The 14,876-nt window shown below is 37.2% G+C and overlaps 1 protein-coding gene across 5 annotated transcripts in view; it reads left to right on the plus strand.

Annotated features, from left to right (window-relative positions):
- The window catches only part of LOC128171550 (WD repeat-containing protein 49-like), a 29,402-nt gene extending 15,104 nt beyond the window's left edge, over positions 1-14,298 (plus strand). For 4 of the 5 annotated variants that reach the window (XM_052837328.1, XM_052837330.1, XM_052837331.1 and 1 more), the window contains 20 exons: positions 459-561; positions 1,141-1,173; positions 1,348-1,412; positions 1,778-2,002; positions 3,572-3,750; positions 4,303-4,467; positions 4,794-4,909; positions 5,665-5,737; positions 7,055-7,240; positions 7,540-7,617; positions 7,860-8,025; positions 8,399-8,533; positions 8,962-9,113; positions 9,271-9,336; positions 9,604-9,621; positions 10,692-10,821; positions 11,227-11,345; positions 11,565-11,679; positions 12,032-12,147; positions 12,943-14,298. In XM_052837328.1, the coding sequence (XP_052693288.1) occupies positions 459-561; positions 1,141-1,173; positions 1,348-1,412; positions 1,778-2,002; positions 3,572-3,750; positions 4,303-4,467; positions 4,794-4,909; positions 5,665-5,737; positions 7,055-7,240; positions 7,540-7,617; positions 7,860-8,025; positions 8,399-8,533; positions 8,962-9,113; positions 9,271-9,336; positions 9,604-9,621; positions 10,692-10,821; positions 11,227-11,345; positions 11,565-11,679; positions 12,032-12,147; positions 12,943-13,137 (2,435 nt within the window). In that variant the 3' untranslated portion in view covers positions 13,138-14,298. The remainder of the gene's footprint in view (positions 1-458; positions 562-1,140; positions 1,174-1,347; positions 1,413-1,777; positions 2,003-3,571; positions 3,751-4,302; positions 4,468-4,793; positions 4,910-5,664; positions 5,738-7,054; positions 7,241-7,539; positions 7,618-7,859; positions 8,026-8,398; positions 8,534-8,961; positions 9,114-9,270; positions 9,337-9,603; positions 9,622-10,691; positions 10,822-11,226; positions 11,346-11,564; positions 11,680-12,031; positions 12,148-12,942) is intronic. The other variant, XM_052837329.1, reaches the window with a different exon arrangement.
- The last annotated feature ends 578 nt before the right edge of the window (positions 14,299-14,876 follow it).

Below are 14,876 nucleotides of genomic sequence, written 5' to 3' on the forward strand. Positions count from 1 at the left end.
TTTGGAATGTTTATTCATTGTTTACAGTAAAATATGCTCACTATCTGGAGTGTTTATTAATTGTTTACAGTAAAATACGCCCACTATTTGGAATGTTTCATTTATTGTTTACAGTGAAATACGCCCACTATCTGGAGTGTTTATTCATTGTTTACAGTAAAATACGCCACTATTTGGAATGTTTATTCATTGTTTACAGTTAAATATGCTCACTATCTGGAGTGTTTATTCATTGTTTACAGTAAAATACGCCACTATTTGGAATGTTTATTCATTGTTTACAGTAAAATATGCTCACTATCTGGAGTGTTTATAAATTGTTTACCGTAAAATACGCCCACTATCTGGAATGTTTATTAATTGTTTACAGGGAAATACGCCCACTATCTGGAGTGTATTATTAATTGTTTACAGTAAAATACGCCCACTATCTGGAGTGTTTTATTAATTGTTTACAGTAAAATACGCCCACTATCTGGAGTGTTTCATCAGCTGTTCCACAACCAGCACTAACTCTATGGTGATCGGTTGGATGGAGAAAAAGACAGGAGCAACTACAAAGTAGGTCAAATGGTCACTTACTGCTAAGACGAGAAATCACCATCTTTCTTTGTATCATGTACTTATATTTAGATGTTTTTATATGATTATACATCGATCAGAATTTCTTTTAATGATTAATTTGATTTATGATGATTATTATTATGACACAGTACTTAATATTATTTTGTAGTTATATTACATCCTACTGTGTTTTTCCATTAAATTCTGTGATCTTTTAATGCCTCTAAATGCAACAACCTAATCACTTTGTATGAATTAACATATAATTTACATAAGTAGTTCCCAAACATTGATTTTATGTTGTCGGTTCAAAGATATATTTCATACATGTTGTTAAAACACCATGTTCTACAATTATTCAACAGTAGAATTGATTGTATTGTTAAAAGCGAAATTACAAGAGCTATTTTTCATAGATCATATTTTCATGCTCATCTCAACAGTCTATGTGATAACCAGTTTAAACTGGTTTTATAAAACAGCTGTTCTTGCTGTTACTAATTTACTCCCTCCTTGATTTGCAATTTATACCGATTTATTTAAATGAAATAATTCTAATAATTTTGTATGTTATAGGGATCAGGGAACAAGCAAGAAGATTCAAAGAGTGTGAGTTGTGTAATTTGTTTTCTCTGAAAAATATTACAATTTAATTTGATAAAAAAAATTTCATGTAATTTCAAACAAGAGAAAAATCCCTTATGTAGGGAAGGGTTTGGAAAATAACTCTAGATGATAATAATGCTATTATTTTAGTAATAATCTTTGTTTTGTCAATTTCAGCTCCAACTTTAACATCTCCCAAGGAGTAAACACATTTGATTACAACCAACACTTAAACATCATAGGTAGGTTAATTATCTTACCTCTAAAATCATCATAACAGGCAGGTTCATACCTGAATGTCAGGGTTTATTACTGTAAAGGAACTGAATGTGACTATTCTTATACATTTATGCATGGCATTTAGCGATGTACTTGATTAAGCGGAAGTATCATTCTGCTAAAAGCACTAAATGAAATACATGGCCAAATAAAGTATGTTTACAGTATCTTGGCTCATATTGATATGCTTCACCCAACTACCAAATGCCTTGAAAAAACTAAAAATTCAGAATCATTATTTGCTTACCGTCTGATGAACATCTCTGTGTAAGAAAAACCCATGCATAATGAATTGACTTTTACATATTTTGATTTTTTTCTCCCTCAGCCACCGCGGGAGTGAACCACCACGTCTGTCTGTGGAACCCCCACATCGTGTCCAAACCTAACGGCGTCCTCCGTGGACACATGGCCAGCGTGATTCAGGTCCAGTTCATCAAGAGCCGCGGTCAGCTGATCAGCTTCTCCAAGGATAAAGTACTCAGAATCTGGGACGTACAGCTACAGGTGTGCATACAGAGGCTGGCCGGGATGTTCCCTAAAGGACCCGAAGGTAAGAGAGAGAGAGAGAGAGAGAGAGAGAGAGAGAGAGAGCATACAGAGGCTGGCCGGGATGTTCCCTATTAAAGGACCTGAAGGTGAGGGGGGAGAGAGAGAGAGAGAGAGAGAGAGAGAGAGAGAGAGAGAGAGAGAGAGAGAGAGAGAGAGAGAGAGAGAGAGCATACAGAGGCTGGCCGGGATGTTCCCTAAAGGACCCGAAGGTGAGGGGGGGAGAGAGAGAGAGAGAGAGAGAGAGAGAGAGAGAGAGAGAGAGAGAGAGAGAGAGCATACAGAGGCTGGCCGGGATGTTCCCTATTAAAGGACCCGAAGGTGAGGGGGGGAGAGAGAGAGAGAGAGAGAGAGAGAGAGAGAGAGCATACAGAGGCTGGCCGGGATGTTCCCTAAAGGACCCGAAGGTGAGGGGGGGGAGAGAGAGCGAGAGAGAGAGAGAGAGAGAGAGAGAGAGAGAGAGAGAGAGAGAGCATACAGAGGCTGTTCCCTAAAGGACCCGAAGGTGAGAGAGAGAGAGAGAGAGAGAGAGAGAGAGAGAGAGAGAGAGATTATTTTCCATAAGAGACTAAAAAACATTTTTTTTAAAGGTTTAATTTATACATGTATCTTGAAGTTTGCTCATTCAAAGAAATGTTGATAATCATGATGGGCACATTAAATATCAATTACATTTCTTAACTAGATTCGATCTCGTTGCGAGCAACGAGTGGGTCTTCCGTCCGATTTTTGAATAGATTAGACTAAACTTATCAATTTAAAGATAAAATCGTAGATCTAACCGAAAAAAAGAGAGAAAAAAATTGCGGCACTCAGGGCTTGAACCCGGGTCGCCTGGGCTATGTCCACGACTCTATCGACTGAGCTACTCGGACTCTCGCTTCAGGACTTTGACGCTTAATTTCTCGAGAACGCCTTGATCGATTTTAAAACAAATTGCATATTCTGAATCAGTAAAAGGGTCACTATCATCTAATTTGAAAAAATATATCAAAACAAAAAGTTGAAAATTTTCATTTTTTAAATTTGCTTCCGGTGACGACCGGAAGTGACGGCCAACATTCTCTTGACCGAGGTTCACGAGAATATTGCTAGATCTATCATCTCTGAAAATTTCAGTTCTCTATCTTTGATCGTTTTTGAGAATCATCGCCGACAAAATTGACTTTTAAAAATCGTAAAACGACGATAACTTCCGACCAGAAGTGAAATTTTAAAAATCGTTCCGGCGGTATAAAATTCAAATGACTAAGCATCAGCCCTGAAAATGTGAAGGAAATCAAACGAGTCATCTCTGAGAAATCGCCTGCACAAGACAAAAAAAGAATAATAATAATAATAATAATAAGAAAAGTGAAAAAGAAACATTACAATAATAGAAGGGTCTTCCGCTGAAGACGGAAGACCCTAACAAGAACGACAAGTTCAAAATTACGTTCAAATTCAGGAATCAATATTTTTGATACAAGGCTGTTACAAACAGCTTTAAAAAAAGAATATGTTTCACAGCCAGCAGAATAAACCTCCTTGATTTACTTTCACTTTACAAGCTGTACTTTCACTTTGTTGACAGTGGTGAGCACACTGTTCTTTGACGAGGAGCGTGACCGCTCAGGCATGGAGAGGAACAAGATGTTGATCACGTTCAACTACCAGATCACGCTGATGGAGATGAAGACTGAGAACCGCGACAAAATCATGTCACATGACAAGCCTGTCACCGCGGCAATATACAACTCTGTGTTTAATCAGGTCAGTAAAAAAACCACCACAGAAAACCGCGACAAGATCATGTCACATGAAAATCCAGTCACCACGGCTATATACAACTCTACCACTAAACTACCACTATGGCTATGAGTACAACGTTAACCAGGGCAGTGAATTTCTACTGATGCCTAAAAAATATATTTTAAAATTTTGTACTGTTAATTTGTGCATAGATACAATGTACTTTGTCTGTCTAATTCAGACTTAAGTTCCAGAGTTTTATCAATGTAACTAAGGTTAGACTTTGGATGAGGGGACAAGCTTTCCAACCCCTTACAATAACACAAAAATGTCTGGGTAGAGGAGTAAATTAGAACACTCCCCACTCACAAAGGTTGTATGTGAAAGAGTATGGTGGTCGCCTGCTCAGACATCAGAGTTTTCTCGGGACATTCCTGTTTCCTCCTTCCTCAATAACCCCCTTACACTAACATCTGTGCCAACAAAAGATAATAATATAAGTTGTTGAACATGTGTATAATCATTGCAAAATAAATATTGCTAAATTCATATTTACTAATTTATTTTCTGCAGGTGATCAGTGTATGTCAGGCGGGGACCCTGATAGTGTGGATGATTGACACAGGTCAAAAGGTCAAACAGTTCAACAACACCCACGCCAACGCAGAGGTCACCTGTTTGGCCCAGGATCCAACAGAGACGAAGCTGTTCACAGGAAGCACTGACGGAACTGTCAAGGTCAGGGTTCAAGGGTCAAAGTCAAATTATTCTAATACATCTCTATATTATTTAGAAAATATGCGTACAGTTTATGATATCATGAATACAATAGCTATGTTGAAATGAGTGGCAGTTTTCCTAATCAAGTTCAGTACATGTATTTGTTTATTTTGGCCCATAAAGTTGACCATCTGATTTCAAAAGTTTTTTTCCTTGGCCCATTGAAGTTCAAGAAACATATATTGACATCTGTTTGTCAATTTGTTGACATGAAATGCTGCAATCCTGTTAGTATTATTGGCGAGGCCCTTAGATGTTAATGGCCACCCTTTCTTTTTTTGTAGGTGTGGGATTTTAACGGCCATTGTTTCCACACCTTGGAGTGTGCAGGGGGACAGCCGGCAGACGTAGGACAGATCCTGAATCTGAAGAGGAGTGTGGTGGTGGTGGGATGGACCAAGTAAGTAACAATGTGTGGAGGATCTAACATTAAGTATGTATGGAGGATCTAACATTGGGTGGGGTGGATCAAGTAAGTAACAATGTATGGAGGATCTAACATTGGATGGGGTGGATCAAGTAAGTAACAATGTATGGAGGATCTAACATTGGGTGGGGTGGATCAAGTAAGTAACAAAAGGTGGAGGATCTAACATTGAGTTTGTGTGGAGGATCTAACATTGGGTGGGTTGGACCAAGTAAGTAACAAAGGGTGGAGGATCTAACATTGGGTGGGTTGGACCAAGTAAGTAACGATGTGTGGAGGAGCTAACTTTGGGTGATGGGATGGACCAAGTAAGTAACAAAGGGTGGAGGATCTAACATTGGGTATGTGTGGAGGATCTAACATTGAGTATGTGTGGAGGATCTAACATTGGGTGGGTTGGACCAAGTAAGTAACAAAGGGTGGAGGATCTAACATTGGGTGGGTTGGACCAAGTAAGAAACAATGTGTGGAGGATCTAACTTTGGGTGGGATGGGGTGCTAAACATTAATGTGAGCTGAGGGTCACTGGGGTGGACCAAGTAAATGTGGGATCTAACATTGTGGGGGTGGGGTGGGTGGGAGCTGAATGAAGCAAGTAGGGGATCTAATATTGAAGGACTGGTTTAAGAGGATGAATATTGATGAGGATCTACTCTAGAGAACCTTGCAACATTTTCTTGAATAGCTTGTTTAAAAGTAAAGGCAGTATTGTTTAATTCATTTTACAGACAGATCACGGTTTTCCCCACGTCCTCGTTCAAAGATTTCCACGTACAACCTGCAGAGTGGAAGGGAGGAAAGGTATGTCTGTCTGTTTGTCCATCTATCTCTCTTCTGTGAGATTTGAAATTTTGATATGATTTCAATTTATCACCTTACACACTACATTTAATTCATGGTTTAGTGGTTTTCGTATTGAACGTTTCAATCACTGCTTTTGTGACATAGTTTGTCAAGATTTGTAGCATTCTGACTTGATACTGAATTGTTGATATGATGTAACAAAATACAGATGCAATTCTTACTCTCTACACACATGATTGATTCAGAACACATTCATTTTATTTTTATTTCACTCTCAGCATGCTGACACCGATTAGTTTGCATCTTCTTATTTCATTTTACTTTTTCAGTGTTTTTTTTAAATTTTTTTTTTTATTTTATTGAAAACAACTTGCCTGTTTTCAAATTACTCACTTGGGAACAACAAAATATCATTGCATGGCCATTTTGATCCTATATATTGAGATGATTCATTTCAGCTGATTACAGTAAGTAGATAGAAGTAATATCCCTCCAAGCAGACATTCCTAGTTATAACGGGGTCACGAAATCCCATTGTCTGACCCCTCCCCCTTTCTCTCCATCCCTCCTTTTTTCTTTCAATCCAAGATCCTAAAGATCTCAGTCTGATGTGAAGTGGACCGACATCTTCGGTGTCCTATGACCTACTTTTTGTTAATGCTATGACCTACTTTTTTTGTGTCACAGAAAATGACCTACTTTGGTGTCACATTTTATAAAGATTACCAATTCTGTGCTATTTGTAATTTGTTAATGCCATCACATAAAAAAATAAATGATTAAGATGTCTGGGAGTAGTTGGTTCATAAAGAATGGGATAAATGAAATACAGATTCTATTTACTACAATCATTGCAGAAAATTTTATTAATATATAGCAAAAGTTTTTTCCCAAACTTGCATATTTCCTTACCATATCTATGCAAGAAAATCTGAACCAGAGTTGACCTTTTACACTGTTCTTGCCATTATGAAAATATGACATATTGTGATGACTTGCCTTTAAAGGCTAGCTGTAAAGTGTTATCCTTTACCCATAATCCCACTCACTCCAAGCACGCCATGCTTGATATAAACTAACACACAACAGCACTGGGTTACAATATAACAAGCACACAGTTCACTCTGAGTTTGATTTGATCTGCTTCCTTTGTACAAGATGAGTCGAGTCTGGTGTAAATCCAACTCTTCTTGATTTGTTATGTTTCTATTGTCATAAAAAATAATTTAAGAATTTTCAGAAGTTAACACTCTTTAGTACGTTTTGTGTAAGAGTGTTTTGTGATTTGATATCATCATGCTTCACTTATTACAGGAACACAGCGAGGACATCCTGTGCTGCGCATTCACTGGACCGAATCATTTGGCCACAGGAAGTTACGACGGGGAGATTGTGATATGGAACACAAACTCTGAGCACATTTCACGCCGCCTGAATCAGAGATCTCGCCGTCTGCTGGTCAAGTCTCGACAGAAGTCGTTTATGCAGGCTAGAAAAGAGGCAAGGCATTGTTAACATGGTTTGAAGATGCAAGGAACTGAAATGAAAAAAAATAATTTCCATTTATATTGTTGGCAATGCTTAATTATGTTATTTTTTATGCATAACTAAATTTTGAATGTTAAAGCTGTGGTTTTACAAGTAATTCAGATACAGTGCTCTATTTCAGAATTGTTTATACATAATCAGTTTGCTGGTTCCAATTAAAATGTGCATGTAGATGATTTTTTTTAAAATTTTGTAGGGCGAGTATTATTAAGATTTAAATATATTTTATATTTTGTGTATTTGTGTTTCAGTCTGCAAATTCCCAGAGATCTGTGTCCAAAGCCTCACAAAAGAGCGGGAAAAGTCAGACGAGTGGAGCAGAGGACACGGTGAGAACCAGTTAAATGGCCACTAGTCAAAACAATATGTTTTTTTGTAAATGTTTTCTGATATTAATATATTTTGTTTAAAGAATTCATTAAATATGAATCACTTAAAAAAAATCCAACAATCTTCCTATTTCTAGTAGTTCAGATGGAAAAAATATTTTTGAGTTATACCATGAGATAATTTCACAAATGATGAATTGATTAAACGGCGAAGTAGATTAAAATAATGATGGTATTTACAGAATGAGTTTGGACTGGCCATTGCTAAGCTGATTTTCTTGGACACCAGGAAGGGGAATTCAGCAGGGGGCGGGGCCAACCTGATTTCTGGGGGAGGGAATGGCTGGGTGCGGTTCTGGAACACCTCTCACTCCAAGCTGATTGGAGAGTTCGTGGCCCACCAACAGTGTAAGTAGGTCAAATGGTGTTGTAATTAGGTCACCCATTATTGTGAATGGATCACTTTTTGTTAACAGTTCACTCAATTTTGTAAATATGTCAATCATTGTTTTGAGTAAGACTTCAAGTGTTAATTCAGATCTTTTCTTTGGAAGGGGATTTACCCTCCTGAATGCATTTATATATTTTATATTTATAATAATTTTTTCATGAATTTCATTTTAAGAATATTTCCATTTAAAAATTTCATGAACTGTCTATGTGAACCAGTCTTGAATATATCATGAAACTTCATAAAAAATCATAAAGTTATGAATTTCATCTTGCAGGATTATGACCATGGAATTTTTTTTATGATAAGTTCATTTTGTTTACTGTACAGCTGGCAGTATTTTGATGGCAACAGACAAAAAGAACCGTTATATGGCCACAGGAGATGTGGATGGAGTGATCAAAGTGTGGGACATCTCAGAGTACTGTGTTCAGGCCTCAGAAGACGTCATAACCACCGCTCCACGTAAGTAATTATCCACTGCTCCACATAAGTTGTTATCTCGGAGGCCTAAGACGATATCATAACCACCGCTCCAAGTGACTGACATGACATACAGTACTTTGATTCTGTGTGTTTCCTTGAGACATGACATATTTTCAGTATTTTAATTCTGTTTTTCCTTGAAACATGATATACTTTCAATACTTTTATATTGTGTGTTTCCCTGAGACATGACATAATTTCAGTATTGTGATTCTGTATGTTTCCTGAGACATGACATACTTTCAGTACTTTGATTGAAATTGATTCTATGTGTTACCCTGATATGACATATTTTCAGTACTTTGATTCTGTGTGTTTCCCTGAGACATGACATACTTTCAGTACTTTGATTCTGTGTGTTTCCCTGAGACATGACATACTTTTAGTACTTTGATTCTGTGTTTCAGCCATGAAGTGCCAGTTCCAGGCTCACTCAGACATGATCAACACACTCGAGATGTGTGAGAGAAACGAGCGAGTCCTGGTGATCTCGGCCTCCTCAGACTGTAGTGTGGCCATGTACGACGTGCTCGGTAACATGATTGGGATATTTGGTCAGGTGAGGCTCGTATTATTTTAACAATATTAAATATTTTACTTTAATTTATGTCATTATTTCTTTTTCTATTATAGAAATAGTATTGGTAGAAAGCTCTTGAAAAAACTATTTTTTGATAATTATGGAGATTTAATAGCTTTGTATCTGATGTGTGTAGGAGGAGCACTGGAAGATCGAGCACTACAACCCGGCCGAGGAGATGGTGGAGGAGTCGGAGAGTGAGGTAGGAGTTGTCTGCTCTTGATTCTTTGTGATTTATTACAGTTCTTGTTTGTGTGTTCCTGTATGTATTTGTTATCAAATTTAAAAGGTAAAATAGGTTGATTTTTTCTTTACTAAATAATAGTTTACAGCTAAACAAATCATATTCTAAAATTTAAGCTTATTAATAATCATGATTTGATGGTCAATTAATTAACCATCCAACCTCCTTAAATGATTCATATCAAAGATAAATCAATTTTATTAAACTGACTCGTTTATAATAAAGCAACAAGCTGTTCCTGAGGTGAGTGAAAATAGATGATAACTGGTGTATGTGCTCCTTATGAAGACTTGAGCTACATAGATAAACTCAACTGATTAACTCTTGTTCAATATTCGTTTTATTATTCTCTTTCAGTTTAGCTCTAATAGATTACTTTAGTTTACAAGGAAACTGTTCTATTGCAAGGTGTTTTCAGTGTATATTTATTTCATAATTGTGTATTATAGCATTGAATCATGATTTTTTGAAGTATTCAGTACCGCGCGTTAGCGCGGTATGCAAACATCGCTACAGTTATGAGACTGTATACTTTAAAAAGTCATGATTTAATGTTTATATTTACTTTTTTTTTAACTTCTTGCCTTGTCTGCAAATGTTATTTATACCTTAAAATTCCTATCTTATCCTAAGGGTTAGTTAATAATAATGGAAAAGCCACAGTAACAGCCACAAGCGTTAACTTTGATTTTGGCTTGTGACGTTGCAGTTTACAGCGTTCAACGTTTGTGTTGTCATGATAAAACTCGTCATTTTTACCTTTGAGTACCCAATGATTAGTTGTTGCATTTAGAGGCATTTTAAAAAGATCACAGAATTTAATGAAAAAACACAGTAGAATGTAAATATTAGATAACAAAGCAACCTGATAAGTTCATAAATAAAAATAGCGCGCATGGCTATGGACAGACATTTAGACAACCAATGCTCGGTGATGGCAATGATGCGTATAATTATTATGAGATGTTTCACTTATTAACTTCCTTTATATTCAGTCATTAAACATGAGTCTAACATGAGCTATAACTATATACTTGCTGACCATTTATACCATGTAAATTTTGAATGACTCATTGATAGGTTCTTCAGCTGGATATTTGTCTAATTTTGTCTACTTCTTTCAACAGTTTGTCTAATGTTGTCCTTTAATAAGAATTTTTAATAAAAGGTTGACACCTATTTTTTAGGAGTTTTGTCTAATTTTGTGATCTTCTAATAATAAAGAGTTGTTTAATTTTCTCCATGTCTGTGTTGAAGAAATGAGTCCACTTTATCTACTTTTAACAACAGTTTATCTATTTCTGTCTATTCAGGAGGAAATTGAGGAGAGCAAAGACTACGAGGTGGAGGAAGTTGTTGAAGAGGACAACTGGGAGCCGGACGAACGGGCGATCACCGACCCCGAGGGATTCCGCATCAACACTTGGGACAACACACTGCTAGGTACGGTGAGAGAGAGAGAGAGAGAGAGAGAGAGAGAGAGAGAGAGAGAGAGAGAGAGAGAGATGACTGGGAGCCAGATGAACGGGCGATCACCGACCCCGAGGGATTCCGCATCAACACTTGGGTCAACACACTGCTAGGTACGGAGAAAGAACAAGAGAGAGAGAGAGAGATGATTGGGATCCAGACGAACGGGCGATCAGCAATCCCGAGGGATTCCGCATCAACACATGGAAAAACACACTGCAAGAGAGAGAGATTGAGAAAGAGTGAGAGAGGAGAGTTTTTCTGAATGCTGTGACTGAGTGAAACAAAATTATAACAATTTTTGGAATGGGGTAAGGATAACCAGGAGTAGAGAGAGAGAGAGAAATCATTTTTTTATAAGTATGATTGATATTACAGGTAAGAATTACCAGGAGTTGCGTGTACAGAAGAGGGAGAGGAAGCAGCCGAGTACGATCCCAGACCTACCCTACCTCCACTGGGAGAGGACCGGCCACGCCCCCGCCGGACCCTACTCTGTATGTACACTATTATTATTTACTTCTGCTCAGTTCCGGTGAAATTGACAAAAATATTTCAGACATGAAATTCAAACAAGTGCTCTTTTTGTGTGAATTTCATGACAAGTATAACTTTTTGTATTTTACTATATTTGTTTGATAAGTGCCAAAGTTATATTGTATTCTGCTGTATTTCTATAGATTATTGTGAATTAATAATGAAATCTTCTATTGCAGTCATTGGACACCCAGGTGATACAGGACTTTGACCCGCCGAAGAAACCCAACATGTCCTACACGGAGACCGTGTCCCAGGCCTCCAACCTCCCCAAACTTCCTAACCTTGTGGACAGTAAGTCACACAGTCAGGGACATGCATGTTCAGTAAAACATGGGCACATTAAATATGCCTCTAATGATAGTTGTTCTAATCACATAATCTTAACATGTTTGATTAGATAATCAGGTATTTGAAGTGACATATATACAAAATCTCAATTACTTGTCCCTTGTAATTTTGCAATAAAAAAATGTATTACTGTATTTAACTTTTTAAACTTGCAATGAAACTTGGAGGGAATAAACCTGCATGTCCGAAGTATTTTTATTAACTTTTTGCCCAAATAACTAAAGACTTTTTTTTTTGAGAGGCCTGGAAAGATAATTTGACTCAGTTTTGATGTATTCTGGGATATTGTTTTAAGCTCTCAAACAGCCAGTCCCTGAGAAGGAGATCTTCCCCAAGTACATCCTGGACTTTGAGGCCAAAATGAAGGACTACCACCGACGACAGCTCAGTCAGGGAAACTCCAATAACGCGGTATGATCACATGTCTACTGTAAATTCCTTATATTACGCGAGTACTTACGGTAATTCCACGATCGCGCTGGTTTGTATCATATCGCGATATTATAAAATCGTAAAAGTTGAACTTTTCTCCTTATACTTGTAGTTTTCAACTCTCGGAAAATAATGGCAAGATTTTAAAATCCGCGAAGGATGCTTCTCACGATTTTACGCGGATATTAATTCCTTGCGTTTAATTAGGAATTTACAGTATACCATGCTGAGTTAAAGACACCCTATAATACCTATAACACTGTATGCCAACCTCTGTAAATCTGTCAGTCAGTGATTTGTTTATAGCATACTGCAAATGCATAATATTGAGCATCAAATAATTGGGCGGAAAATTTGTTTTCAACATGTTAGGGTGAATCTGATTGAGCACATTCCTGATTGTACAGTATACCTATTGATCTACATATATACATTTGGCAGTGTACTTGATTAAATGGAAGTAGCATTCTGCCAAGTAACAACACAAGGAAACACAGCAAAATGTTGAATGTTTACTGTTACATAGATATTAGTATTGCTAAGTTTTTGGAATTATTTATGATATGTTATACATTTGTGGTAGAGTCAGGTATATGGCATTCCTACTAGCTCTTGCTAGGGGGTTAACCCTTTAGCTCGATCGGTAGAGTGCTGGACTGGCGTGCCAGAGGACCCGGGTTCAAACCCCAGCAGAGGCAAAATGTGTCTCTGTTACACATTATATATGCTATTATTGTTATATGCTATTATTGTTTTTTGTTCTTTTTTGTGTAGCCTGGTTTACTGGGACTGAAGGGTAAGCTAGGAGCAGGAATGGCCAAGTCCAGCCTACAGAGTATCGGCCTACAGCTGGGGAAACAGGTGCTCAATGTTCCCTCCAAACCCACAAAGTCCGTCAAGAGCATGAAGGTGCGGTCTGTGTCACGGAGGACCTCCATAGTGTCTACAGAGGCCTCACAGGCCTACTGAGGTCACCCGGGACCTCAAGGGGGAACCTCACCAGAAAACTCACTCACTGGAAATCACCAATCTCACAGGACACAAACTCAATATACAAAAAACTGCTGATGGTTTATAGCATTACAGGCAACACCCAGAATATGTACATTTGAAAATGGCAATTAACAGTGGAAGAATTGTAAAGATATTAACCTACCAAATATAGGGTTCTGTGAATTTGTATCATATGTGAAAGCAAAGAGTAAGAACATTACATGTACTGTGAAAAAACAATACTGAACAGTGGAGACTGTGGTGAATTCTTAACACTATGTGTTTGAAATTGGAACAACAGAAGGAAGTATTTTTCGGAATATTGAAAGAAGTATTCATATAACAGATACCCAAAACAAAGGCTCTGAGAAAACGGTTTTCCACTGCTTGTTGTCAAAGACTGTTGACAGTTATACTCTGTATATTTCAGGTGTTGATACTACAAGAATAGTGACTAATGATACAATGTTTCTGTACATAATTAATTACATTGTTCTTGCCTAATGAGAAATAAGGGACTTAAACATGTTGATATTAAGTCTTAGCCTCACTGTGATAGAGAGACTTAAAAACAAAGAGTGAAATGCATTTATATGTAAGAATTCATATTGTTGTTGAAATCTATTTTTTAATTTCCAACTCGGTACTTCCTGTTTGTTTGCATTCTTCAACCATACCGCCGCTGTGTATGAACCATACCGCCACTGTGTATGATTTAATGATGTGTTGGTACAAGCAGTTAAAGGCTTGTTCCACAGTGATGGTTAAATAGGGATTTCTCATTAATCCCAGTATTCACTTCGCACTCAGACATAATAGTTTTATTCCTGTATTGAACCGACTCTTCCTTCTGTTGCAATAACTGTGTTGACTTTGACTGTATGTGGTGTATATTAATATGATCGTGCATGGTCTTTAATTACTTCTGTGTGTACATGATGATGTTTTGTTCTCTGTGGATGTATCGATACAACTGTTGATATGTTGATCGATGTTTGTGGATATATTGATACAACTGTTGATATGTTGATCAATGTTTGTGGATATATTGATACAACTGTTGCATTCTACTGTGATATTTTATTTGTACAAATTGATGAAGTGTTTTGTAAGATAAATGTCACCATGAGAAATGAAGTGTATGTGTTTTATTAAAAAAAGGTATTCTCTTATAAAGTTGTCCCTCCCACAGTAAGGTTAAATTCATCTAACTGCAAATTTTGCACCATAAAATTCAAAGTCAAATTTGGTTTAAGATATTAAATAGTTTTACTGAAGTTGTCTTGATCAAGGTAATATTAATCTACAATCATTATTAACCAATGATATTTATTTCATTAGCATAAAAATGCAAAATGTACCATGTATATTTATGATGTCATGAAATAATGTACATGTTCACTATTTCGCACATACCGGGGTACATATAAATCTCTGAACGTTCTATATTGTCAAGCACAATCTTTGCTCAAATTCCAGTATTTCCTCAATGTTGAAGGGTCAAGGTAATGAGAGGTCATGACCTTATTTCTATAGAAACCAGGAGTGAATGCTGCACGCATGTCATTAAATCCCTTAATTGACACCGGCCTGACCCCGAGACTTCTGGCCGCCATTCGTACAAAGACATCTTCCAGGTGGAAGAACGGTAAATTCTGACTGACGGCCATCAGTCCTTGCAGGAAACTGGAACTGATGACGTAAGCGGTCCCGGA

The sequence above is a fragment of the Crassostrea angulata genome, chromosome 2 (assembly GCF_025612915.1).
Source record: "Crassostrea angulata isolate pt1a10 chromosome 2, ASM2561291v2, whole genome shotgun sequence".
NCBI lineage: Eukaryota > Metazoa > Mollusca > Bivalvia > Ostreida > Ostreidae > Magallana > Magallana angulata.